The sequence below is a fragment of the Elephas maximus genome, chromosome 11 (assembly GCF_024166365.1).
Source record: "Elephas maximus indicus isolate mEleMax1 chromosome 11, mEleMax1 primary haplotype, whole genome shotgun sequence".
Taxonomy (NCBI): Eukaryota; Metazoa; Chordata; class Mammalia; order Proboscidea; family Elephantidae; genus Elephas; species Elephas maximus.
Window position 1 is genome coordinate 58,128,879 of NC_064829.1, and position 27,022 is coordinate 58,155,900.

The following is a 27,022-nucleotide window of genomic DNA, read 5'->3' on the forward strand; positions in this document are numbered from 1 at the left end:
TCTACCTCTCCCTGCCCCCTCCGCGTCTCTAGGGGCTTTTGAGACGCATCCTCCCCCGCACACTCCTGCGGCCACCCCGGCCGCCCCCCGGATCCCCTGTGCGGGACGCGATTCTGGGCCAAGGTCTCCGGCGCTAGCCGCTCTCAGCCCTGGGGTCCGGCGGGCCGAGCCAGACAGGGACCTAAGGGAGGAGCAGGGACACAGATCAGCAGAGGGAAAGGAGAGGAGGCGGAGAAAAAAAAAAAGATGGAGAAGAGAAAGGAAGAAAGTGAAGGATTCCACTCAACAGGTAGTTCCTGCGAGTCGGCGGTGATTCCACGCTGGCCAAGCGCATTAGACACCAAGCTCGTTTCCAAAGCTCCTTGTGGGAAATGTCGCCTTACATCCCTCTAGTCCTCTGTCCCCAGGGTTAAGAGAGCGCTCACCACGTGCCAGGCGCCACACTAAGCGCTTCAATACATTATCTGTTAATTTTGCCAACACCCCCATATTGCGGATCAGCGAACCGCGGTGGAGAGGTTTAGTGGCTTGCCTGGGATTTTGCAGCTAGTGGGTGGCGGCGCGGTGACTTCGAGCACGGTCCGTGCTCGAACCCTGGGCCACAGCCCACGGCACCTCAGCGCTGCTAGGGTATTATCCTATCGCGCTTCTACTCCTGGCTCTGGCACCTGTTGCTGGCCTCTCTGGTGGGAGGGGAAGGAGAATGACCAAGGGGTGGCCCGGGGATTCTCCCCCATTCAACTCTTGGTTCAGGGTACAGAGACTGCTTTGCGTCTTGGAGAAGATGATCTTCCTTCTCCAGAGATCGTTTCTTCAACGTGCGCAGGGTTTTGGGGAGGTGACCCCCACGGGGCGGCAGGGGGGTGCGGTGTGTCTGGGGTCTGGAGGGGCTGCACTAGGAGGAAGAGGATGGCGAGAGACCCGGTAGCCAGCGAAGCCGGCGGGGAGGAAGCGCGGCCGCACGTGCGGAGTTTCCACGCGGTGGGAATGCACAGCTTTCGTTCAAACTTTGGGGAGTCTCGGTGAAGGGCGTCAGCGAAGGTGTGACCAATCAGAGTTGAGGGAAGGGAATAAATTATGCAAATCACCATCTGGCGATGGGTCAGATGACTCCGATCCTTTAAACCCGACCTCGCCGGGAGCTCGCGGCGTGACAGCGGCTAGCCTGCTTCCCGGCGCGCAGGGTGCGGGCAGACCTGGCTCAGGCCTTTCACTCACGCGCCCGCCCGCGCCTCGGTTGAGCCAGGTTTTCCTTTTGCACCTTCTCCTTCTTTGTCGCCCTCCCTCAACTGTGTAGCGCACCACTGCCTGGTGGAGTGAGGGCTGCCCAATCTGGTCCTTCCAGGGCGAACTCCTGAAAACTCCGGGGGCAGTTTTTTTTGGGTTTTGATTCTGGTTTGCAGTTTCAAGGGAAGGGGCGTGGCGGGCAAGGATGAGAAGCCCTGTTCCCCTGCTCTGCCTCTGGAGTATCCTTTGTTGCTTTGCAGCGGGAAGCCCCTCAGAGTTTGGTCCAGAGGGACGGATGCAAGGTAACGTGCATTTGTTTTTATTTTCCCCGCACTTCTGTTTGCTGGGCGCCTATTTTCTTCAGTCCCTCCTCGTTCCCGCAAAAGTCTCCTCCCCCCCGCCCCCCGTCCATTCTCTCCTCTTTTCCAGCTTGAAGTCCGCTTGTTCCTCGGGAGCGTCTCATTAGGGCATTCCGTCGCGCGTCATCCTAGAGGCAACAGGCTGCTGGCAGGGCCCGCGCGCTCGCGCTCTCTAGCTTCCCCGTTCTATTATCTAGTTGCCTTAATCGGTGCTGTCCAGGAGCCGAGATGCCTTCCAGCAGCTCTTAAACCTTGTCCTTGTCTTTGAACCTAGACATTTGAGAGGCAAGTGGTTGTTGGAAGAAGCTCTGCAGCCTGGAGCCACTCCTTTATTCTTGGCGCAGGCTTTTCGAAGGTTAAAGTTACAGGGTAGCTGGCTTTGGCTTGATTAGTGCTCGCAGGGAGGCTATGATGGGTAACTTGTGCAGAGAAGCTTCTGGTTTTATTCCTCCAGGTCACCAGCCTCTTTTTTCCCAACACTCTTTCGTTCCCTCACTCTACCTCCTTCTACTTCACCCTCCTCCTCCGAGCTTCTAGCTTTTCTTCATTCTGAGTTCTGTTTGACAGTCTCTGAATTCTCTGAGGAATTAGAAGAAGTATGCTCTGGTGGGAGTGTGTGTAGGGTCACCCAGGCTGAGAACCAACTCATGGGGAGCCCCTACACTGCACCCAGTCACTTCATCTTCTACTATTCTGTTGAGATTGGACCAAATGATGTTGGTCCATGTCAGCTTATTCACATGTATGTGTGAGGAGGGAGGTTAATGAATGAATGGGAAAGCTTTGGTGTATGTAACCTGTTCTCAACTCCTGTACTAACTAGAAGAGTGATCCTCCTCTCCTGTAAAATGCTGAAGCCCCTTCCAACTTCTGTGTTCTGTGATTCTGATGATTTGTGGACCGTTTTGTTCATTTGAAAAAGTCTTTATTATATGCCTGCTTAGTGCCAGGCACTGTTCTAGGTGCTGGAGACTCAGAGGAAACAAATCCCAAAAACCCCTGCCCCTGCAGAGCTTACATTTCAGGAGTGGGAAAACAGACAATAAACTAATTAAAATATATAAAAGGTGGTCGGTGTATTGGAAGGAACCCTGATGGCAAAATGGCTAAGCCCTTGGCTGCTAACAGAAAGGTTGGTGATTTTAACCCACTCCGTGGCTCACAGGAGGAAAGACCTGGCAATCTGCTCCCATAAAGATTACAGCCTAGAAAACCCTATGTGGCCATTCTACTCTGTCCAATGAGGCCACTATAGGTTGGAATTGACTCGACAGCACCTAACAACCACAGTGTTATGAACAGAAATAAGGCAGGAGAGGAAGATAAGGAGTGCTGGGGGTGGGGAAGGTGGTACAATTTTAATATGGTCATTAGGGAAGGCCTCACTGAGAAGGTGACCATTGAGCAAGGAGCTGCAGGAGGGGAGAGAGTAAGCTATGAGGACTTCTGGGTAAAGAACAACCGTAAAGTCCCTGAGGCTGACGTAAGCCAGGTTGAAAGTAGTAGGAACAAAGCCAGAGAATTCTGGGGTCAGAGAAAGCCAGATGCTATGGTGAACCTTCTATATCGATACGTGGGTTTATCCACCAATCTGTCTCAATAAACCAGCCGGCTCTTTTATCCTTTCTTCTAGACTTCCCCATCTGGTCCTTGTGTGAATTGGCTATCTGGTGGAATTTGGGAAAGTGCTGAGCTAGTTACACTTATGGTTCAAATTTCTACCGGTTGGGGGCATTTGTTCATTACTTTCGTGATGACTAACCTGAGGTCAGCCCATGTGCATTTCGCTGAATTCTGGAACCTTATCCCTCGTTCATCTGGTACATTCTTTTCCTTTCCCTCCTGCTTTTCACTGTCCTACTCACCACCCTGGTCCCTCTTTCCATGGTTCTTTTTCCTTTTGCTTCTTATTGTGGGATAAGTTAACCTCCTGGGATGGTCATTTTTGTCTCCCCCCCACCCCCCACTAACTCTGATTGCTGGGTGACAGGTACTTCAAGTTCTTAGCCCGTTATCAAATGAGTAATTTCCAGAATGGCTGAAAGAGTGCTGGGTGAGGTAGGTTTATGACTGTCTCAGATAGTGTGGTGATGACAGCCCCTTCCAACTGTTGGAGGGCACAGGGACCGTTGGTGACATTGGCTGAGCTTTGGGAGCAGTGGAGCTGGAAAGGGCGGTTTTGCTGCTTTTCTGAGGCTCTCCATGGCTTCCTTCATTCATTTAAAAAACAAGATGAATGCCTGGCACATATCCAGTTCTGCAGGAGAGACATTGAAATGCATGAGGTCTTTGGAGTAAGAGCTGGAATCGAGATGAGAACATTAGGGGAAGCTCAGTGCACAACCAACAAGTCTATACCCCCTTACCTCAAATTCAAAATCTTTGGGAATTGGAAAATTTGTTTGGTAACTTGTTTGGCAGCAAGACCTGGCCTTGCCTAACTTGAACTCATTTGGCAGCAAAAACTGACCTGAATTGACAGGAGGCTTTATTTTTGCCCTTGAATGTGAGTAGTCACATATCTCCCTGCAGAAATATTGGTGTATTTAATTCACGGGGAATGCCCCAGGCCCCACTGGAGATGTTATAAAATATAGGATCTATGCATTGTAATGCCTTTCTAAAATCTGGAAAATTCTGAATTTTGAAACTCAACTGGTCCCAAGCATTTCAAGAAAAGAATGGAGGACTCATACTCTAAAACTAGAAAATTAAGGGAAGAAGATAGAAAAGAAAGAGACCTATTTATTGCAGTCACAATAATTAATACTAGTGAGTAATGAATACTCTTACACGTAGATGAAATGTCCCTTTTACAATATCTTCACAGTTCTTCTGGGAGTTGAGGAGGGAACATGTTTATCCTTATTCACCAGATGTAAAAACTGAAACCCAAGGGCATTAAGTAAGCAATTTGCTGAAGGTTGGACCAGAACTAGACCACAGATCTCTCACCACCAAGCCCACTAGATGTATCCACACTCTTTCTCTCCAGATGAGCTTCAAAAATCCAGGGATGTACAGGTTGCTGCTAAGCCTTCTGTAAGTTTTAACCTCCGCACCTCGAAAGACTCAGAGGATGAAGGATGCTACCTTTCCCTTGGCCACGACCAGCCCTTAGAAGACTGTGGTTTCAACATGACAGCAAAAACCTTTTTCATCATTCATGGATGGACGGTGAGCCCCAGGGGAAGGAGCTCTGCAGCTTTACACGGGATTTAATTTCCTTTGTTTCGCTCAATTAAAAAGAATTCTGGTGCTTCCAGATCCCACCCCCCTTCTTGTGGGCTCCTTGTATTTCAGACATCTGTGAAGGATGTAATAACACCGTGTTGAAGGGGCAAACTGGGCTCCAGCAGGGTGGTATTTAATGCTGGCACACAGCAGCTTTCAGAAAGTGGCTCTCCTGAGGGCAGCAGCCCAGCTCTAGCAGCTCTTAAGGGCCCCTCTAATTACACTTAATTACGTTGGTCAACCACTGCCTTGCGGGAGCCAGCCCTCTGTAACAGCGGAGCTGAGTTAGAGCAGCTTGCCGGGCTTAGAGACGTGGGGACGAGCCAGCTGGGCTGGATGGCTGGCCGCTGTTGGCATGGTGCCCTGCTGTTTGCATAGAGATGGCCCGGTTTAAAGGCATGGGGGCTCTTTATGTGCCCTCACTGAGCAATTCACGTTGAAAGGCCCATGACAAACTTCAACAAAAAGGGCTTTCACGCTCAGCTTCAGAAGCTTTTGACCAGCGAGGGATTTATTCATTCATAGAATGATGGTCTGTAGGAAAATGGCACTATTAAGTGGGCAGGTTCTTGCTTGGGCTAATTGGGAGGAGACATGTCTCCTCTTAATGATGAGAAATTCATATCTGTTACGTGCTTTCTAGGTCTTTAGGTCTGTCACCAACTGTTGGAGCCATGCCTGGGGAAGATAGGCTATAACCTACTAATGTGGTTGAAGGGAAGATGAATGTCCAGCTACCCTCATCCCACAGCCAACAATTAGAATCATGTACTTGGAGCTTTTTAAGGCCCCTGTCAAAATGCAAATACAAACTGGCCACGACTTACAAATGAATTGCATTCCAGAAAGTTCTTTTGTAATCTGTTTGGAACTTACAACAGCAGTTTCCCATAGAAACAAGATTCTAAATGGTTTTTGGGTTCCCAGGCTAGGCACAGAAAATCTATTTATCTCATAATGTACTTGTGGGTAGGTTTATAACTGGACCTAGTCACCATTTGTAACTTTGTTTCTGTGGGAAAATGTGTTCTGAGTTCTAATTTGAAATTCCAGGGACAGACCTTCCCTACTCTGGGGTCAAGAGGGATGGTAAAGATGGGTTGTGGGAAGGGGTCATTTGTTAACTCTGTGTTTACCTAGGAGAAAGTATCTCTATGAGAGAACCTGATTCTCCAGGGTAACACTTCCAGCTGCCTTTGAATGATGGACTAGGTCACTGGCTTGACCGTGACAGGGACTCAGGTTAACTTCATGCCAGTATCACCATCAACACATTTGTGTGGGTTCATATCTGATAGTGCCCCTATCATACAAAAGGTTCCAAGAGCGCCGGGCATCAGCTATGAAAGTTTTGATGCAAAAAAAAACGGGGGCTGTAAAGAGCAGTGAAAGACAAACACCTATGCAGCAATTTTGCCTGTGGCTGGCCCAGCTCATGTGCAAATGTTTGGCCCCTGAGCACCCATGGTGCAGGTTCTGGAACCTGGCTGGGGAGAGGGCTATGGAACTGAACTCCATATTCATTAGGATTTCTGAAATGCATTAGGATTCCCTAAACCTAGAAGAAGCATCAGGAAACGCTTTCCTCCTTTCTCTGCAGATGAGTGGCATGTTAGAAAATTGGCTACACAAACTTGTGTCAGCCCTTCAGACAAGGGAGAAAGATGCCAATGTGGTGGTGGTTGACTGGCTTCCCCTGGCTCACCAGCTTTACACAGACGCAGTCAATAACACCAGGGTGGTGGGCCACAGCATTGCAACGATGCTCAACTGGTTACAGGTAACTGGGGGTCTCAAACCCAAACCTCTTAAGAAATACTGGCCAGGCTCTGCTACAGTGACGTTCAGGAGTCTGATCAAAATCTTCAGCATTAAAATTTTTACTGAATTATTACTTGAAATACTTGAAAGCTGGGACTTCTACAGAGCCTTTCCATTATTGTGGAATCTCTGGATTTTTCCTGTTACTTAATTTGCTGTAAGAAAATTTGCCTTATGTGTCATTACTTGGTGATTTTAGAAACCGATGCCCTTAGATTGGTTGGGAATGGCCAAGAGCCAGGATTGGTTTATAATCTGAAATACCTATTGAAGTCTGCTCTTACCTGCAAAGAGTGGCTAGATGTGAACTGTTCTGAGGGGTGGGGAGGGGCATGGTTAAAACAGATGCAGCCTAATAATTTGCTTAAAATATTAAGTATGTAAAACAGACCTTGAGGTCTTAAATTGACTTTTTATAGGTTAATGACTCACCTGAGATCAGTGGATTTACTTGGGGCCAGGGAGTACACTAGCAAAGTGACTCAATTACCTGGACAATTCCAACCTTTCCATGGAGTATGGTAAATTCTGGCTGCATTCTGGTCAGGATTCTTGATCAACCCCAGAATCTACTGCTGAAGTTGTTTTGTAGAGCTTGGTCCCTGAGCCACGGGGCCAAGACCCCGCTGCCTTGCTCCCTACCACCTAAGTGCCCTGTCAGGTTATGCTGCTTCAACTCTGGGGTCGCAGCTGGCTTTAGGTGAGTAGCTTGGCAGTCCCTGGGACCAGGGTGGAGGTCAGGGCCTAGTAGGGTGTGCAGGAAGCATACTGCTGCAGGCTGTGGCTGGCACTTCAATCTCCAATGAGTCTGGTGGCTTTGACCTCCGCACAGCACAGCCTCTGTCTTCCCCCCTTAGATTCTGCAAGAAAGAACAGAACACATGTAGGTAGCAGAAAGTCAGGTATCCAGCCCCGGGCATTTGAAGTACACCAATTCCTTTTGACCTTCCCTGACCTGGCTGTCACCCATTCATGTGGCATTGCCAGCAGTGCCCCTGGGAAGTCTCTGTACCTACCACTCCTGCATCTGCTCCTCCATCATGATGAGTTGTTCAGTTCTTGGTCACCCTGTGGGCCCACCACTGCACTCTTCATGGCATATGCTTTTGTGACTTCCTGCAGGGGAAGGAAGACTTCTCTCTTGGGAATGTTCACTTGATTGGCTACAGCCTCGGGGCGCACATTGCCGGGTATGCTGGAAACTTCGTGAAAGGAACAGTGGGCAGAATCACGGGTAAGTTCTGCTTCCTCGACTCACTGCTGGTGGTCCCCGAGCCCCCCTCAGCTTCTCTGACAACCCTTTTTTTCTGAACCAGAGTGCGCCCAAATGAGGAGGTAGCGTGAGGAAGTCATAGAACGTTAGCTTTGGAAGAGACCTGGGAGAACATCTAATCCAGAGCCTTTCATATGTTCTCTTCAGTCACAAAACTTTTTTTTCAGATTGAACTTGGATGGGACTCTAATATATGAAACAGGTGGAAGAGGATGTTCTGTTGAATCTGGGTCTGTGGAGGGTAGTGTTAGCCGTGCTGGAGTCCTTGAGTGGTGCCAATGGTTAGTGCACTTGGCTACTAATTGAAAGGTTGGATATTCGAGTCAGCCCAGAGGTGCCTTGAAAGAAAGGCCTGGCACTCTACTTCCAAACAATCATCCATTGAAAACCCTGCTCTGATGCACATGGGGTCGCCACTCAACAGCAACTGGTTTTGGTTTCTGGTTAGCCGTGCCATTTGTGGCTTCCTTTCCCCTGGGAGAGTTCCCAGTACACCAGCGAACACAGTTTGAAAACCACTGATCTGGTCCAGCTCCCTCATTTTACAGGTGAGGAACCTGAGACACAGCTAATAACCTTGGCCTCCAAGTTTCTGGAAGTTCACTTTAAGTCTCAGTTGATGATACTGGGAGGCCTCAAGGGAAAAGAATATGCGGTGGATTCTTGTCTGGATTCTGCCTCTGATTTCTATTTTATCCACCAGCTGCCTCTTTCTGATGTTTAGGTGGCATGTTGAAGGATGCCAATTACCTGCTTAGAATGGGTTATCAAACTTTGTCATTAAAGAGGCCCTTCTGATGCTGGTATCCATGTGGTCAATAGAAAATCGAGCTTTCCATCACAAAACTTTAGTGAGCTTTTAATATGAGAGCTTGGATGAAATCATTTAATTGACTGTGAAAAGGAAAGTTCTCCTTCCTGTTTTTGAGCCCTTCAAATACACACACAGAGCTTCCTCTAGGTTAAAATAAATGGTAACTTTGTTGCCCTGAACTTTTATCCTCCTTCCAGTATTCTTTTATTTGTGTCCACTCCTAGCTTCCCCCTCACGCCCAAGATAGTCAGGTAGGAGGAAAAATTTGATCACTTTCCCTGAAGGGTTTTCCTTTTAAAATGGGACTCTGGCAGAAGGAGATTCCCAGCTAAAGAATGACAGAGTAAAGGTGGAATTTCAGGTTTCAGCAACAAGCTGGTGGGGTAGATTTTTAAAAAATAGTCGTGAAGTTTTGCTGTTGCTGTTAGTTGCTCTTCAGTCGATTCTGACTCGTGGTGACCCCCTGTGTGCAGTATAGAACTCCTGTATAGGGTTTTCAAGGCTGTGACCTGTCGAAAGCAGATTGCCAGGCTTGCCTTCTGAGGCTTCTCTGGGTTGGTTTAAAATGCCAACCTTTCAGTTAGTAGTCAAGCACTTAAATGTTTGAGCCACCCAGGGACTAAAAAAAGAAAAAAAACGCACGGCCATCAAGTCAATTCCGATTCATAGCAATCCATGGGACAGAATAGAACTGCCCCTTACGGTTTCCAAGGAGAGGCTAGTAGATTCAAACTGCCAACTTTTTGGTTAGCAGCTGAACTCTTAACCACTGAGCCACCAGGGCTCCACCTAGGGACTGGTTCTCCTCAAATTGTTCAAACCGCCCACTTTTTAGTTAGGCTAACTCAGGCTAACTCAAACACACACACACACACACACACACACACACACACACATTTATTTAGATTCAATGACAGGATTCGGCATAGCCTGAGAGCTTTATTTTTGATTACCAAGGTTGTGGGGCCTGAACTGGCTCCAAAGTGGCCAGTGATTATGTGGCCACACAGGACTGCTCGTAAACCCATTTCCGGTGCAAAGCCGTTAACTTGAAGCTACTCTGGGTTCCATTGTCTGAGCACCTGTTCCTATCTCCCGAATGAGAGGTCTGAGGTTTCAGAGCTGGGCCAGCCCTGTCCAAACTGCAGTGCACACGAGGCCCCCACCAGAGCCCCGGGGCCCCTAGCGTTGTTGGCGACAAGGACATACTGCAGACCTTCCCTTTCACTCTGTCTGTCTGAAATGAGATAGGGCTGGTGAGGAGCTTTCCAGTGCTTTCCCCCTGCCTGCTTGGGTGGCAGCTGCTGACCTGCAGGCTTTGCTTTCTCTCCTGGGACCACTGGGGCAGCCAGGCAGAATGCTAATCAGTGCTCTATGCTGCCTGCATCCCTCTGGCCTTTCTCTTTGGAGCAGCGGCCTGGGTGAGTCCGACAGAAAGGAGTGGCCTCTGTCCGGTTGCCAAGCAGCACCTCAGAGGGTATTTGGCTCACCTGACACTTGCTGTGGTGAAAGTCTGATGGGGGAGGTTTGTGCACCGTCTTCTTTCCTCAGCCGGCAAGCACCAGAAGGCTGCGGTTTGCAGGGAATCCTGAAGCCAGTGATGTAACTAGGCAGAGGCGGCAGGGTGTCCCTAGCCCTGGGCTGGCCGGGAAAACCCCTGTCTTGCTTGGGTGAGAAAGTTGTGGCCTTGGGCTTGCTAGAGTTTTATTTTATTTTATTTCCAACTTAGGCTTCTGAGAGAAGTCTGTGCTGTGGTAGGGAAGAGGTCATGCATTTCTAATTGAACCAGTGTCTGGTGAGTTATAATAAATAAGCAAGCAAATGCATTTGTTCCTTCAACAAATACGAATTGCATCAGACTCTGGGCTAGGTGTTAACCTAATGTATGACAGGTACTTTATTCTATCTCTATGTCTCATAGCAACCCTGCAAAAGAGGTCTTTTGGGCCTCATCATATAGATGGGGAAGTTAAGACTCAGCAATTAAGTAATGGGCTCAAAGTCTTGCACCCTGTAAGTAGCTGAGCTGGGATTTGAACCCAGGCTGTCAGGTTCCAAAGCCACATATCTAACCACTACAGCATGCTGCCTCTCTTCCGTATGTGGAGATAAGGTAGTGCTGACGTTCAGTAAGCTCTGCTTTGCCACCCCAGAATGCACAGCCTCAGAGGTTGTTGGTGCATGTATGTGTGGATGCAGGTTCCATTTGCTGGACGGAGCACATTTGGGAGGAGCCTATGATGGGATGGAAGGGAGAGGTAGTTCTCCATCTTTCTTTCCTTTTTTTGGAAGGGTTAAGTTCTTTCTCGGAGCCCTGGTGGCTCAGTGGTTAAGCACTTGGCTGCCAACCAAGAGGTCAGCAGTTTGAACCCACCAGCTGCATCTCGGGAGAAGGATGTGGCAGTCTGCTTCTGTATTGATTACCAAAGTAACCAAACCCATTGCCACCGAGTCAATTCTGACTCATAGCGAACCTATAGGACAGAGTAGAAGTGCCACCATAGATAGGGTTTCCAAGGCTGTATATCTTTATGGAATATTAAGCCAAGTGCTTAACCACTGTGCCACGAGGACGCCTGTAAAGATTATAGCCTCGGAAGTAGACGTGATGACACACAACAACAATACAAGTTCTCTCTCCCATTCCTAGTTAGAAAGTGAATTGTGTCACTTTCCCCCAGAGTCTGTGGGACAGGTATATGTGTCAGGGACAGCCAAACCAGAGCAGGCTGGGCCAGGCTGGTGGGTGAAGGCAGGGCTACCCGATCCTACTCAGCTTGCCAGCCAGCCAGCCTGTTGAGAAGGCCCGTCCACTGCCTGCATTCCTCCAGCACAGCTTGGTTTCCATGGCACTGACCGTCTGGTGGGGACCTTTGTTCACAGTAAGCAGAGTCCCTCTCTTGTGTTGGTTGCAAAGCAGAATGTTCTCTCTTCTCTCTTTTTTTCTTCCATGTGAAAGGCAGGGAGAGGCCACTTGCATCAGTACTGGGGTCCTTGCAGACTCCAAAATGGGTCGTTGAAGGCTGTTGAGGGAGGGCACTGCTTTTTATCATCTTTATTTTGAAGCTGCACTAAGCATGAACCCCCAAGCAGCCTGAGCTCCCTTTCTACCTTGGTCATACACAAATCTATCGAAACTTGTTCTAAAAATTCTTTAGAGTTTCAGTCTCCACCAATTCTCAGGAGTAATGTGTTTCACAAGTTTACTGCCCACTGTTTATTCCAAAACTACCCCCAGGGAGCCTCATGGTGTGCTCCCTGATCCTACCGGGCTGGTGGCTGGTGAACACAGTTCTGTTCCCATCTCTTCCTTTCATGACTCAATACATTTTTTTCTCTCCTTTTCTTTTTGTTATTGTGCTTTAAGTGAGAGTTTACAATTCAAGTCAGTTTCTCATATAAAATTTTACATACACATCGTTATGCGACCCCAGTTGCTCTCCCCACAATGTGACAGCATACCCCTCTCCACCCTCTGTTTCCCGTCCATTCAGCCAGCTCCTGTCCCCCTCTGGCTTCTCATCTCACCTCCAGACAGGAGCTGCCCACAGAGTCTCATGTGTCTACTTGAGCCAAGAAGCATACTCCTCACAGTATCATTTTCTGTCTTATGAAAAAAATTAATCTTTGTCTGAAGAGTTTGCTTCAGGAATGGTTTTAGTTTTGGGCTAACAGAGAGTCCAGGGACCATGACCTCTGGGGTCCCTCTGGTCTCAGACCATTAAGTCTGGTCTTTTTTACTAGAATTTGAAGTTTGCATCTCATTTTTCTCCTGCTGCATCGGGGGTTCTCTGTGCGTGCCCTGTCAGGGCAGTCATGACTCAATTCTTTATCATATCCTCTTCCTGCCTTGGTATTTCCACCAGGATTTCTCGACCTCGGCCCTATTGACAGCTTGGGCCTGATAGTGGTTTGTCATGGGAACTGCCTTGTGAATTGTATGATATTTAGTGGTACCCATGGCTTCTACCCATTAGATTCCAGTAGCTTCTTCCCAATTGTGACAACCAAAAATGTCTCCAGATGTTTCCAAATGTCCCCTGCGGGGCAAAATCACTCCCAGTTGAGAACCAGTGTTCTAGGCTGAACAGACTCCCTTCCCTTGCCACACATAGTTCCTCAGCTTTGTCCAGGTCCTCTCTCTGCCTTTAGGGCAAAGGGGTTTCCAGGTTGGGATGAGCCAGTTCCCATGATTAGTTGGGTTTGGTAATAGTAGCTAATATTTACAGTGACAGCACTTAATCACTTACTATCTCACATGAACTGTGTGAATTAAGGCATTCAGGTTCCATTTTATAGATGATTCTGAAGCACAGAGAAGCTTTTCAAAATCTGGCCCACAGACCACCTAGTTTTTGTATTACTTGGGGAGCAATGCAGATTTCTGGGCTCCACACCAGACCCACCAGCCAGAATCTCGAGACGGCCAGGGACTTGGCAATCTACATTTTATGCTTTGCAAGTTCTTTTTTTGAATAGTTTTACGTTTATGTGGTTCCAAAATTAAAAGACGGTGAAAAGTCTCTTACTGTTGCTGCTACCTGGAGCAGTTCCCTTCCCCACCTTCCCCCTGAGTGCATACGTGCACGTGCACACACACACACACACACACACACACACAGAGGTAATCAGGTTCTTCTGTGAACTCCCAGAGTTCTTTGTAGCTACATAACCCACTACCTACTGCCATCGAGTCACTGCCATGTCTTTCTCCTGTGGAGCTGCTGGTGATTTCGAACTGCTGACCTTTTGGTTAGCAGTCAGTCCATCATCTTAACCACTGCCCCACCAGGGCTCCTTCATAGCTATATAGTGGACTGAATTTTTAGCATACTCTCCAGTGATACTTCTGCACTTTCAAAGGTGAGAGCCAGTGCTCTACACAGCACTGCTTGCCTGCTCCATGCAGGGAGTTTGGAAGCAAAAAGATTTTCTCATTGTGGCTGCAAAATAGAGGCATTTTGGAGGCCTGGGGTGTGGGTTCTTGGTGTCTGGTGTAAGCCCCTCTCTCAACAGTTTATCCCTTCACCTGATTCATAACCAAAGGAATGTTAAGAACAAGTCCAAATACAAATACTGGTAGTTCAGGTTGGGGAGACTGAGCCCTCCCTCTCAAAGGATGCAGGCAGCACAGTTATTCTTTAAAACTAAAATTGAGGCTGTGGAAGACTCAGTGGCAGGATGAATGGGATGGATGACTTAGTTTTAGCCAGCCTGAGTTCTTTCCAGAACTGCTCCAGTTCTAACAGTCTGGGGTTTGTCGGAGTTGTATGTTAGCGTGAAACTTATGACCAGTCTACTGAATCAGCACAGGCGTCAGGACATGTGAGGGCGTTGGAAGATAGCATCAGTTCCTTGGCAGCAGACACCAGGCCTTCCATGTCTTGGTTCCCAGCTCAGAGTCTGCCTTCAATCTGCACATGCTGACTTTAACTGAGGCCCCATTAGCTTGGTGTGTCTGAGATGGCTGTACTGGCTCCCCATTCTCGCTGCAGGTTTGGATCCTGCTGGGCCCATGTTTGAAGGAGTGGACATCCACAAGAGGCTGTCCCCTGATGACGCAGACTTTGTGGATGTCCTCCACACCTACACACGCTCCTTTGGCTTGAGCATCGGGATTCAGATGCCCGTGGGACATATCGACATCTACCCCAATGGCGGTGACTTCCAGCCGGGCTGTGGACTCAACGACATCCTGGGGTCAATTGCATATGGAAGTGAGTTCCTTCTTTTCTGCTTCATGTGGAGGTTTGACCCAGTTATCACATCTCTTCAACCAGCCAGAGCTGTTAGTGCTCCCAACAGCACGCGTTTCACTGCTTATTACCCTTTCCTTCCAATGAATCAGCCTCAAACATTGTGTTTGAAATTCCTCATCATTTACAAGCCTGTGAATAGCCACCCTGCGATCTTCACCCTGCTTTCTCATGTGTTAATTCCATAGCTGTTGTTCATTGTCAATTTTTTTTAAGACAAAAGTAATTTTTTGTTGCAAAAAATCAAGCAACGTAGAATTGCATAAAGCAAAAAGTCAAATACCCCTCACCTCCTGCCCCATCGCAATTTTCACTCCTCAAAGGTACCCAGTATGAGTAATTTTGAGTGTATCCTTCCAGTCTCTTTTCTTTGCGATTTTATTTATATATATGTGTGTGTAATTATATTTTTCAAAAGTGGGATCTTAACCACAATGTTCTACAACTAGCTTTTTCAGTTGTAATATATTATGGGCATTCCCATGCCTGAGGTTACATAGAACTACTTACCCTTTTTAAAGGCTGCATAATATTCCACAACGTGGATACATTATAATTTCATTTTTGAATAACATTTTAAAGAAGTAAAACCAAGATGCTTTCTCCATTCCGTTGTAATTTACATTCTGAGTGCCTGAGCAGACTTGAGATGAACTGAATTTGCTGCTGAAACTGATATGTAGCTCCATGTGACCAGTGTTTTTTGGGGTCTCCCACTCTCTCACTGCCTTGGATCCTGGCAGCATTTCCTAGTTGGGTCTCTCCCCTGTGATGCTCTGTCCTTTGGATGTCTCGCTCTGTCGCTCAGTCTTAAGACTGCTGCCCTCTCCCAAGGTGATTGATATCTAAGAGCTCCTGCAGGCTGTGGAAATCCCTGGATGGGGAAGGTATGGGATGATGGTATTTCTTGAGGCTGGTGGTACCAGTGAGGAAGGGTTAGGATTAGCTTTGCCAAATTTTTCTGAAGGCCTCAGGATTTACATAAACTATTGGCCTTAGCCCCTGTTTACAAGAAAGAATGATATACCAAACAAACCAAAAAACCAAACTCGTTGCCCTTGAGTCAATTCCAACTCATAGCGATCCTATGGGACAGAGTAGAACTGCCCCATAGGGTTTCCAAGGCTGTAAATCTTTACAGAAGCAGACTGCCACATCTTTCTCCCATGGAGCAGCTGGTGGGTTCAAACTGCCGACCTTTCAGTTAGTGGCCAAGCGCTTTAACCACTGCACCACCAGGGCTCCTTAATGATGTACCAGGGGCTAGAAAAATCTAAATTATACTTCTAAGTTTGCAACCAGATACCTGTATGACCACAGTAGTAAAACAAAAAAGCTCTCCCTGAGCAGGCGTACAGTGCTTATTGAGCAAATCCTTCACCTCTATGGACCTTTGGGTTTTAATTTATAATTGAAGGGAATGGACTAGAATGGGGTTAGCAAACATTTCCTTAAAGGGTCCAGTAGTAAATATTTTGGGCTTTGCAGACCATACAGTCTGTTTCAACTATTCCATTCTGCTGCTGAGGCATGAAAGCAGCCATAAGCAATCCTATAAACAAATGAGCATGGCTATGTTCCAATAAAACTTTATTTACAAAAACAGGTGGCTAGCCTGCCGGCTATAGTTTGCTGATCCCTGGTCTAGGTGATGTTTGGCATCTGATCGATTTCTAGTGTTTTGTGACTGCACAACTCTGCCAGGACATAAGAAGTTAGGAGTCCGACCGCACACCTGGTCTGCATCACCCTATTTAACACTTACCGTGCTGGCGCTCCTGTTTGTTGTTGCTGTGTGTGTGTTAGTGCTGTCTTGGCACCTCGTGAGTCAGCAGCTAAGTGCTGGGAATGACCTTACATTTGTCTAGGGGTCTATCAAAGTGCTGGTAATCTATTAAGAATTACACAAATAAGAATACTAACAGCAGCAATAAAAATAGTTACCACTGCTGTTGTTTAGGAGGGACTGAGTTTCTGTTAATGGTGGAATGATTTGGAAAAGGATAGTGATGGTGGTCATACAACATGAACGTAATCAATGTCACTGAATTGTACATGTACGAATTGTTGAATTGGCAAATGTTTTTGTTAAATTTATTTTTACCACAATAATAGTAATTAAAAAAAAAAGAGCTCTCACTGAGCAGGCATACAGTGCTGACGGATGGACTACGCGATCAGATGATTGCCAGGTGCTCACCCTCTATGTTCTCTCTCATCCTCCCCCAGCCATCACGGAGGTGATGAGGTGTGAACACGAGCGGGCTGTGCACCTCTTTGTTGACTCCCTGGTGAACCAGGACAAGCCGAGCTTCGCGTTCCAGTGCACGGACTCGAACCGGTTCAAAAAGGGCATCTGTCTCAGCTGCCGGAAGAATCGCTGTAATAACATCGGCTATAATGCCAAGAAAATAAGAAACAAGAGGAACAGTAAAATGTACCTAAAAACCCGAGCAGGCATGCCTTTCAGAGGTAACCTTCAGTCCCTGAGGAAGGGCCTTAGTCTTTTTCCTCCTTACCGTAATGCCATGTTGAAGGAGCCCTGGCGGTGCGGTGGCTAAGCACTTGACTGCTAACCGAAAGGTTGGCGGTTGGAACCCACCAGCTGCTCCGTGGAAGAAAGGTGTGGCCCTCTGCTTCCATAAGAATTAAAACAGCCTTGGAAGCCCTATGCGGCAGTTCTGCTCTGTCCTATAGGGTCCCTGTGAGTCGGAATTGACTCCTCAGCAACAGGTAAGGGGTTGCAGATCAGGGCACACCCAGCCCAGGGGAGTGGCCCAGCTCAGTGACTGCCCAATCAAATCACTGCATTGCACAGGCCTAGGAAACTTAATTGTTAAAAATAAGCGGTAGGGACACCTTTTGTGATGTGAATTATCATTCCGTGATCACAATATCAATATCTTACATTTCTATCTTGTCTTTAACGCTTCCAGAGCTGTTTCATATTTGTATTTTCATTTGATCATCACAGCAAATTTGAGATAGGGAGAGCAGTGGATCAAAATGATGTCTTACATTTTTGTAACATGTTATAAAGCCACAGGTTTTGTGGGTATTGTTTTATGTGTGAGGAAGTTGAGGCTCAGAGACGTAAACATCTTGGTCCTTAATATAAGGTCATGCAGGTATAAAGTGGCCAGGCCAAAATCCCCAGTCTCCCAGCCTCCAGGTTCAAGGCTTCTTCTTCTTCTACACTGCTGTGTGGCCTTATGCCATTGGACAGAATGGGTCCAGAGAGAGGCTGGAGGTTGTGCTGGACAAAAAGGACATCAGTTCCCAAATCCTCAGTGTGCTGGTGACAAGCAAGCCCCACAACTGTCTTTGCTCTGCTTTCCCTGCAGTCTACCATTATCAGTTGAAAGTCCACATCTTCAGCTACAAGAACACGGGAGAAATTGAGCCTTCTTTTTATGTCACCCTGTATGGCACCAGTGCGGATTCCCAGACACTGCCTTTGGAGATGTGAGTCAGTTTCCTTGGCTGGGTTCAGGACTGAGAGCACACTCATTTGGGAGTGAGAGAGGGCGTGTGAGCTGCGAGCAGGCACAGGAAAGTGTGGTCCCAGTGGTGCCTGGGGAGGAGCTGGGTGGGTCCAGCTGCCTCTGTGGTGCTCCTCTCTCGGCTGTGCACTCACCCAGTCCCTGACTCAGAGGGAGGCTCCCGGATGACTCAGCAGCGTGAGAAGCTGCTGGGATCAGCCTGGCAGAAGCTGCTGCCTCATTTCAGGCTCTACCTGAACCCTGAGGCTCTGGGAAATTTGGAACTTATAAATGTCTTCCTTGGACCTTTTCTAGTGATCTGGCCGTGGGAGGGGTACGAGTTAATCTGTGCATATTTGTTGAGCACCTGCAAGCACAATGCCAAGTGATGTTGGGATTGTGAGGAAACGTCCAGCAGGTACCTGCCTCTCAGGACTTCAGGTCCAGCGAGGAGATCAGGTGTGGACACATACTCACGAACAGGGCAAGGCAGGCCACATCAAGTGCCAAGTGAGAGGGACAGCAGTGAGGGCTAGTTCAGAGGATAACAGATGCCTGTGGGCTGAGAGGAACACTTGTCTAGTGGGGATGTGACTTCTTTGTGCGTTTTCATTTCTGCTTTCTCGGTCCTGTCCCCTAAGAAGTAGCATGAATGGGGAGATGCACAAGAATGGTTGGGATAAGAAGCCTGGGTGCTGTGGGCAGTTACCTCTCTGTCAGCGTGGTGCATACATGAGCTTCCACCCTGGTCCTGCTGGTGGGATGCAGAGGGCCCAGGTGGGGAGGGACCTCATGTCCATTGCTCTGTGGCATCACCCCATGTGGACCCTCCACGTCCTACGAGCAAGACCAGGGTAGAAGCTCATATGTGCAGGAGAGTGAGACAGGCTTCTCTCTCACCTTGTAGAGTGGAGCCAATCGGCCTGAATGCCACCAACACCTTCCTGGTCTACACCGAGGAAGACCTGGGGGACCTCCTGAAGATCAGACTCACCTGGGAGGGGGCATCTCAGTCCTGGTACAACCTGTGGAGGCAGCTTCGCAGCTACCTGTCCCAGCCCCACAACCCCTCAAGGGAGCTGAATATCAGACGCATCCGGCTCAAGTCTGGGGAAACCCAGCGAAAGTAAGTACCATCTTCTACCTTGTGTGAAGAGGGAGCAGCAGGCGCGGGCCTCTGCCCTGTCGTTTCTTTCCAAACACGCACCCAGAGCACACAGACAAACCTCAGACACTGGGGCAAGGCCGCTGTGAACTGTTGAGCAGCTTGTGCGCCGATTACAGGGTAGGTAAACTCAAACCTGTTGCCGACTCACAGCAACCCTACAGGACAGAGTAGAATTGCCCCATAGGGTTTCCAAGGATGCAGTCTTAAGGGAAGTAGACTGTCGCATCTTTCTTTCACAGAGCAGCTGGTGGGTTCGAACAGGCGACCTTTTGGTTAGCAGCTAATTTCATAACCACAGCACCACCAGGGCTTCTGAGGGGTGGGCACCCAAACCAAACCAAACCTGTTGCTGTCCAGTTGATTCCGACTCATCACGACCCTATAGGACAGAGTAGAACTGCCCCATAGGGTTTCCAAGGAGTGGCTAGTGTATTCGAACTGCTGACCTTTTGGTTAGCAGCTGAGCTCTTAACCGCTGTGTCACCAGGGCTCGGAGGAGAGGATAAAGTGGCTGAAAAATCCAGCCCTTGCTCTGTTTGTTGAGCCATGTGTTGGCCTGGAGGAAGGAGCTCTTTTCCTGGACAGGGCTTTTTTGGAGTGCCGCCTTGTTGATCCGTTTACGACGGGGCCATGCAACCAAAAGACTTTATTTGCTTTTGTCCACAGCAAACCAAGGTCCTGTCCAGGGAGCCCTCAGCTTGCTCTGAGTGGCCGAGGTCTGCGGGAGGATGTGGTTTCCCCAGGGTCATTATTACATCCCTCCTTCTGGGGCTCTGAGGCAAGGACATGGGCCTGGGGTCCTAAATTCAATTCTCTGTCCCATGCCAGCTGGCAGCTTCCCTCTGCCTGGCATGAAAGAATTAACTCCACACTTGGCATGAAAGTCCCAGACCTTCATATATCAGTTCTTGTGTCGTGCTGGAACTCTCTGACATGCTGCTTTCTGAGTGGGAACCAGGGAGGGCGCAAAGCCAGGGCAACTGGGAGACCTTTGCCCAGAGAAGAGGCTTTCCTCCGCCGAGTGCTTTGGCAGGTCTCTGAGAGGTCACTGCCAGCCTTGGGAAGTGGGTACGAAGCAGCCCCAATGTTTTTGCACCTGACCTGGCACTTGCTCCTTTACCATTTTTCCTGTGTCCAGTACACATCCATCATCTATGATGAGCCTGTGGCAGCAGAGGGGGGCCTGAGTCCCTTGTTGAGCCATTTGTCTAAACACCTGTGTGCCAGATGGGGGGAGCTGTTAGTATCAAAAAAACAAGCCTCTGATAATCGTGTATCTTTTTACTTCTCTTGGTTCTTGTAAAAGCAACCGATGCCTATGGGTATGGTGCCAGAAAGATTATTATTTTTATAAAATATTCCGAGTATAATAAACACTCATTAAACCACTGCTGAGAACAAACATTTGGAATTTTTCCATATTGGTTTCAGATGAGAGACTTAACAAAGTAAAACATTACGGATAGAGTTAAAGCCCCTTTTTGCCCTGACCTTGTCCTATTCCTCACCCTCTTTCAAACCAAATGTAACTAATACATAATTCTGATATTAGTGTGTTTTCTTCCTTCCTGTTTTTATACCTTTAGTAATTCTGTTTGAGGAGTCACTGGGTGGCTCAGTTCAGCACTCAACTACCAGCCACAAGGTTGGCAGTTCATACCCACCCAGAGATGCCTCAGAAGACAGGCCTGGTTATCTGCTTTTCTGAAAGCTCGCAGCTTTGGAAACCCTATGGAGAGCTCTACTCTGCACACATGGGGTTGCCTGAGGCAGAATCGGCTTGACGACAATTAACAACAACAAATTCTGTTTGTATCCATAAACAATGCATAGAATTATTTTGGATGCTTCTGACCTGTAGATAAGAGGACTTATCATTTTACAAATTGCCTTTTTTGCATTCAACATTGTTTTTCCAATACAATTTGTCCAATACCTGCAGCTCTAGAGTGTTCATAGTTAACTGCTATATGTAAATCTTCATTGTATAAGGAAACTATAGTTTTGTCATTCTTCTGCTGAATATTTAAGTTGTTTCTACTTTTTTGCAGTTACAAACAGTGCTGAGATGAACCTCCTTTTACGTTTTCCTTGTGCGTGTGTGTGAGGGCTTCTTTGGGGGCATGTATACCAAAACGTGGAATTGCTGAGCCATATGTATTTTCCAACTTGACTACCAGTTGCCGTTGAATAGATTCCAGCTCATGGTGACCCCATATGTTTCAGAGTAGAACTATGCTTCATAGTGTTTCCAATGGCTGTGATCTTTCAGAAGTAGAGTCGCTTCTGGGTGGATTCAAACTGCCAACGCTTTGGTTAGTAGCCAAGGACTTATCTGTTTGCACCTCTCAGGGACTCCCCCAATTTGAATGAAAAAAAAAAAAACTCATTGCCCTTAGTTCATTCTGGCTCATAGCGACCCTATAGGACAGAGTAGAACTGCCCCATAGGGTTTCCAAGGAGCGCCTGGCGGATTCGAACTGCCGGCCCTTTGCTTAGCAGCTGTAAAACTTAACCACTATGCCACCAGGGTTTCCTCAACTTGACTAAAAAAATTATTAAATCCCTCTCCAAAGTGGCCGGAGACCAATTTTCAATCTTGGCAACAGGGAAAGAGAGTTCCTTTTCCCTAGAAGTTCTTGTCATTCTGTTTGTTAGGTGTGAATTAGTCTCTGTTCTTTTAATTTGCATTTCCTGATTGTGAGTGAGGTGGGTCACCTGTTTATATGTTTATGGGCCCTTGGGCTTCCCAGGAAAGGTTCTTAAAGCTGTCCAGATGGTGGCTTTTGTCCTGCCAGTAGGCTAATTGCCCCTCTGAGGCATGGCTTAAGTTATAGTTGTTATACCCTTGATGATTTCCAGTGATCTTGGTTGTTCCTCTGCTAAATCTTTGATTTTGACTTGCAACTGAGCACCAGTTAATCTTTTCAGTGGGTATTTATGGAGCGTAGGAATCCATGAGTGGCGCAAACGGTTAATGTGGTCAGCAGCTAGTTGAAAGTTTGGAGGTTCGAGTCCACCCAGAGGCATCTCGGAAGAAAGCCTTGGTGATCTACTTCCAAAAAATTAGCCACTGAAAACCCCATGGACACAGTTCTACTCTGACACACATGGGGCTGCCATGAGTCAGAAGCAACTTGACAGCAACTGGGTTTATAGTATAGGTAACTTGTGTTCCTGCATTCGAGGAGTTTATGATCCAGCAGAGGTGTTAACATAGGAATCGATGAGCAATTCAAGGCGGTGTATAAATTTTAAAATAAAACAAAACATTCATTATTAACTCCATGACATAAGAAGTAATGATAATAACAAAAGCAACGTTAGTATAGGGATGTAGTTTTTTTACTAAATTGAGAAGTCAAGGGAGGGTTAGGTCCATGAGGCTTGAGAGAGGCTCTGGCTTTAAAAGTCAGGTGGCCCTTCTGGTGGACTAAGGGGAGAAGGTGCAAGAGGTGTGCTTCAAGGCCACGTGAGGCTGAATTGTGGACAACTTTGAAACAAGATGGTTTAGTCCTTGTAGTAGTGATGGTGAGCCCTGCCGGTTCCTGAGTCAGGGCATGGAACAATGAAAACATGTCTTTTCTCCTTGCTCCATCCACCTCTAATCCAGAAAACACTGCCTGGCTGATGCACAGCCGTGTACTCCCTCTGAGATGTTTGGCTACATAGGTGGTTTCTTTTTCTTCCTAGGTTGAGTTTTTGTGCAGAAGACCCTGAGAACACCAGCATCTCCCCTGGCCAGGAGCTCTGGTTTCGCAAGTGTTCTGATGGCTGGAGGATGAAAAACAAAACCAGGTAACAGGAGATTCCCCCTACGTTCACTCAGCACGTGTTGGCTGATCACCTGGCATGTGCCGGACAGGGACTGGGCACTTGGGGTATGGAGTGAGCAAAACAAAAACTCCTTCCCTTCTGGAGGTGACCTTCTGGTGGAGGGCGATAGACAAATAAATAGGTGAAATATCTAGAATGCTGACCGGCAGTGTTACTGTCCCCACTGCCTCTCATTCTGCCGTGCCCTATAGGTGCTGGAATGAGGCTTTCCAATAACTCAATCCCTGTAGTTGGTGTCTAGGCGCCCTGCCCTAGTTGAAAGTTGGCTACATAGTGACCAAGGTTGTGGGAAGGTTCTACAGCTCCTGGTTTCCTTTTGGGCGCCATGTTGTAGTGGGGCAGGAGGGCAGAAGTACAAGGTGCTCCATTTTTTTTAAGGTTCTCTGGAACTCAAGTTGGTGTGAGTGGGTGTTAGTGGGCCAGATTCTCCCCTTTTTCAGAAGCAGGAAAGCTCATGTACGTGGAGCAGTCAGACAAAGGGGCTGTCTTCAGTATCCTGTTGCCCCATGCTGGAATCCCATGATTCCAGAACTGAGAAAAGCCAGTATCATGGTGAGAGCAGTGGGCTCATGCAAAAGGGCAACCTGTGATATGCCCTCTGAACCTAAACACCTGCTGAGGGGAGAGCGACTGTTTCTCCACCTGCCCTGACCCGAACTCAGGTACTAGATAGTAGTATTGTTGCCATTTACCGGGTGCTTAGCGTGCTCCTGCCCTGCGTTCCGTGCCTGACACACTTTATCTCATTTAATTTTATCATCAACCCCATGAGACAGGTGGTGTTATTCTTGTGTGCAGATGAAGAAATCGAGGCTCAGGGGGAGTAAGTCACCTAGCTAGTGATGGCAGAGTGAGGGCTCGAAGCAGTCAGTCTACTCTAAATCCTGCACTCTTTCTGAACACAGAGGTTCCCCTCACTCCAGATAAGTCACCTACCTCCGCCTGGGTACCGATCGTCGAGCAGCCGTGCCCATACTGGGATCCCCTGTGATTAAACGTCTGGCGGCACTGGGGCCCGGCTGATCCTCAGCTGCTCTGTCTCCTGTTTAGGAGCATGAACTTGACCACAAGCGCAGTAATCACAGGACTTGTGGGCTTTTGGAAGCTGCCCATCTAATTAAGTGACTCAGGCTAGCACAGGCTCATATGATTTTCTGCTATAATAATAATTTTTAATTCTTTATGTTTGTATTCAAATGTATAACTTTTAAAGTGCTTCCATCTATATTCTCTTCATGGATCTGCAGAACAGCTGTGTAGATTGGACTCACCCCGGAAGGATTGCAGTGATAAGGCGATAAGATATTTTATTCTTTTGTACTGATCCAGAACTTCATTACAGTTGAGAACTATATAACTCACTTCATACTAATATTTTTTAGGAAAAAAAAAAAATTCCCTTCCCTTCCCCTCAAAGAAACAGAACACAATAGGAGCCTGGGCAATAAGAACACTAGGAAGTTGTAGTATCTCTAGACATCTATAATGCTGTTGCTATTCTCCCTCCTGATGTGGGTGCTGTCTACTTGTCCCCTGATAAGGAGACTGAGGTTCAGAGAGGCTCAGTGGCACCTTCTTGTACCTGAGATTAAAGTCCAGGTTTCTTGACGTCAGCCTTGCCCACTTCCTGCCATACTCTTTCTTTTTCATGTCTCTTTCGTATTTCTACATCAAGACAAAGAGGACACGTTGATAGTTCTCTCCACATTTGTGTGTGCATGTGCGTGGCTGTTGGGGGCAGGTATTGTGCGAAACATGTAAGGCACGGACCGTGATACTAGAACTAGAAAACCCAGAGAAAAAGCTCCAGTGCTATGTCTCTCAAAGTGAATCTGTGGCTTGTTGGGGCGGCGGGGGGGGGGGGGGGGGGGGGAGCGGAAAGAAGTATTCAGGAACTTTTCCATTTGTTCTAAAAAGAAAGAAAGTAAAGTAGTCCTGCAGATGTGGAAAGAAAGCTTGGTCTTAAGGTAAACAGCCCACCTGGCCTGTGGCATAAATGAGCTGATGAGCGATGCTCTCTCACATGCTTCCTTTCAGTCCAAATGTGGAGCTTCTCTGAGGGTGCCAGCAAGGACCCACCACCTTCCATGCACATGGAGAAAAGTTACTGCTGAGGACCCACCCAGTGGGACAGCCCCTCTAGGCCTTGAACCAGAGCCCCAGGAAGGGCTTGTTCTCTGGGCCCATGCCTTTGCCTCCTGTGACAGCTGGGACTTCTCACTGGAGGGGACTGTGACTGCTGTAGCTCCTGTTGCTGTCCTAGAATAGCTCTGACTCCAAACCTCTGATGGCACCTCCTGGAGCACCGAGTCCACCTTGTGTGTATACAGCCAGATGCGGGGGGCTTCTTGTGCATGTAGGGCTGGCTTCTAAGATCTAGATAAGCCTGTGCTTTGCCCAACAGGGAGCGCTGACTCTAAAGTGGTCCTGTGTACTATCGGCTGCTTGACCTGACTTGAGCCTTCGTAAGAGGTCTTTCCACTGGGAGCTGACTCATGTCAGGATGGCAGGCCTGTTGCCTTGTGCATCCAGAGAAGAGAGAGTAGCTCTAGGGGGTGCAGAGGCCCTGACTATTGGGGTTCTGATGGCTGCATTGGTCACTACTGGTTACATCTTAGACATTCCATCCTGCTCCCCAACTCACTCCCTAAACCACTGGCTTTTTAAGTTTTTCCATTGTTTGTTTTTTAAATTTTGATTGAACAAACATTTACCAAGCACATAAAATTAAGTAATATGTGGCTGTAGACATATTACTAAACCTCATCAGACTTTGTCTCCTCATTTGGAACCTAATTAGGTGAGGATTTGTAGAAACCCTTCCAGCTTAGACAGTCCATGAGTATGTGACGATAAGGCCTGAAGGGCATTGGGGGAGAGTTACAGCCTATGAAAGCCAGGGGCCCTGAGATGTTGAGTGGTTTGCAGCTATTTCTTCAGAATTCACATGATGCCATTTGTCCTACGAGTGACATATTTGGTCACTGCCAGAATAGTAAGCAGAGTAGTGTACAGAAATGGTGGCCAGTTGCTGGGTATGACTGCTCTGGAGTGAAATCTCTTCTGTTTAGGGAGATAGAAGATATCACATATGTTATACATACCTGTTTACATAGATACCGGCACCTGTCAAGCAGAGCTGGGTCGAAGATTTCAAACAGTGCCTTTTGCTTCCGAAATATCTTTCTTTAACACCAGTGCGTTTTCTGTGTTGAATTTCTTGAAAAAGCCTCAAATTTTAGACTTTGATTTGAATTAATATACATGGCATCTGAAGAAAGTTTTTCAAAAGATTTTCATGTGTATCACCTAATTAGAGTTTCACAATAGGAGGAGCAGGGCAGCTATTATATTTCCTATTTCACTGAACTAAGACTTGGTGAGTTTCAGCCACATGCCTAGAATTGTACACCAAGTTAGTGGCAGAGCCAGCTGAGGACCCAGTGTGCTCATCTCTGAAACTTCATGAAGGCTTCTACAGCCAATTTCTACCAATATGCCCAGATGTGACAAAAAATTTGTCACCCATAAAAATTCTAAACACTTTCATTAATGTATAACCAGGAGCAAACCTATGCCAAGGAGTTGGGCTTTTTTATGGGTGAGGTTTGTTTGGGAGGAGCTGAGATGTCAGGTGGGGTAAAGAGCGATTTTCTTTGTACTTACGGTTTTTAATCATTGTTTTAATCTGTACCATGCCAAAGTTGTATCATTAATACCAAACTTCCGAAGACATAACCAGTCGAGTCTTAATTCAAGATATGTTCTCAATCCAATTGTGTGCTTCTGTGATTGCTTTCTGGCCAAAGTGAAGCTTGCTATTGACTGTGCATCCCAGTTACTTCTGACTAATGTTTTTAGTAATGGAAACCTCGAGAACTGAATCCTCAGTGGGTCATATATTTATGCATTTGGTGTGAAGCCTTATTTGTATATGATGCTTTTTAAGAAAAAATGCTACTTAGAATACTATTTATTTGAAAAAAAAATTTTCAAATGTATATAACGTATAAAAACGAATATGTGGTATTTACTTTAAGATTAACCAATC

General features: G+C 47.3%; 1 protein-coding gene across 1 annotated transcript; it reads left to right on the forward strand.

The window, feature by feature from the left end:
• The first annotated feature begins 1,147 nt into the window (after positions 1–1,147).
• LIPG (lipase G, endothelial type) lies at positions 1,148–27,022 on the forward strand. The gene is made up of 10 exons (XM_049900188.1): positions 1,148–1,529; positions 4,582–4,763; positions 6,421–6,600; positions 7,764–7,875; positions 14,224–14,445; positions 16,714–16,956; positions 17,829–17,949; positions 18,874–19,092; positions 22,828–22,932; positions 25,009–27,022. The coding sequence occupies exons 1-10, from the start codon at positions 1,433–1,435 to the stop codon at positions 25,028–25,030; spliced, it is 1,503 nt and encodes a 500-aa protein (XP_049756145.1). The 5' UTR covers positions 1,148–1,432; the 3' UTR covers positions 25,031–27,022.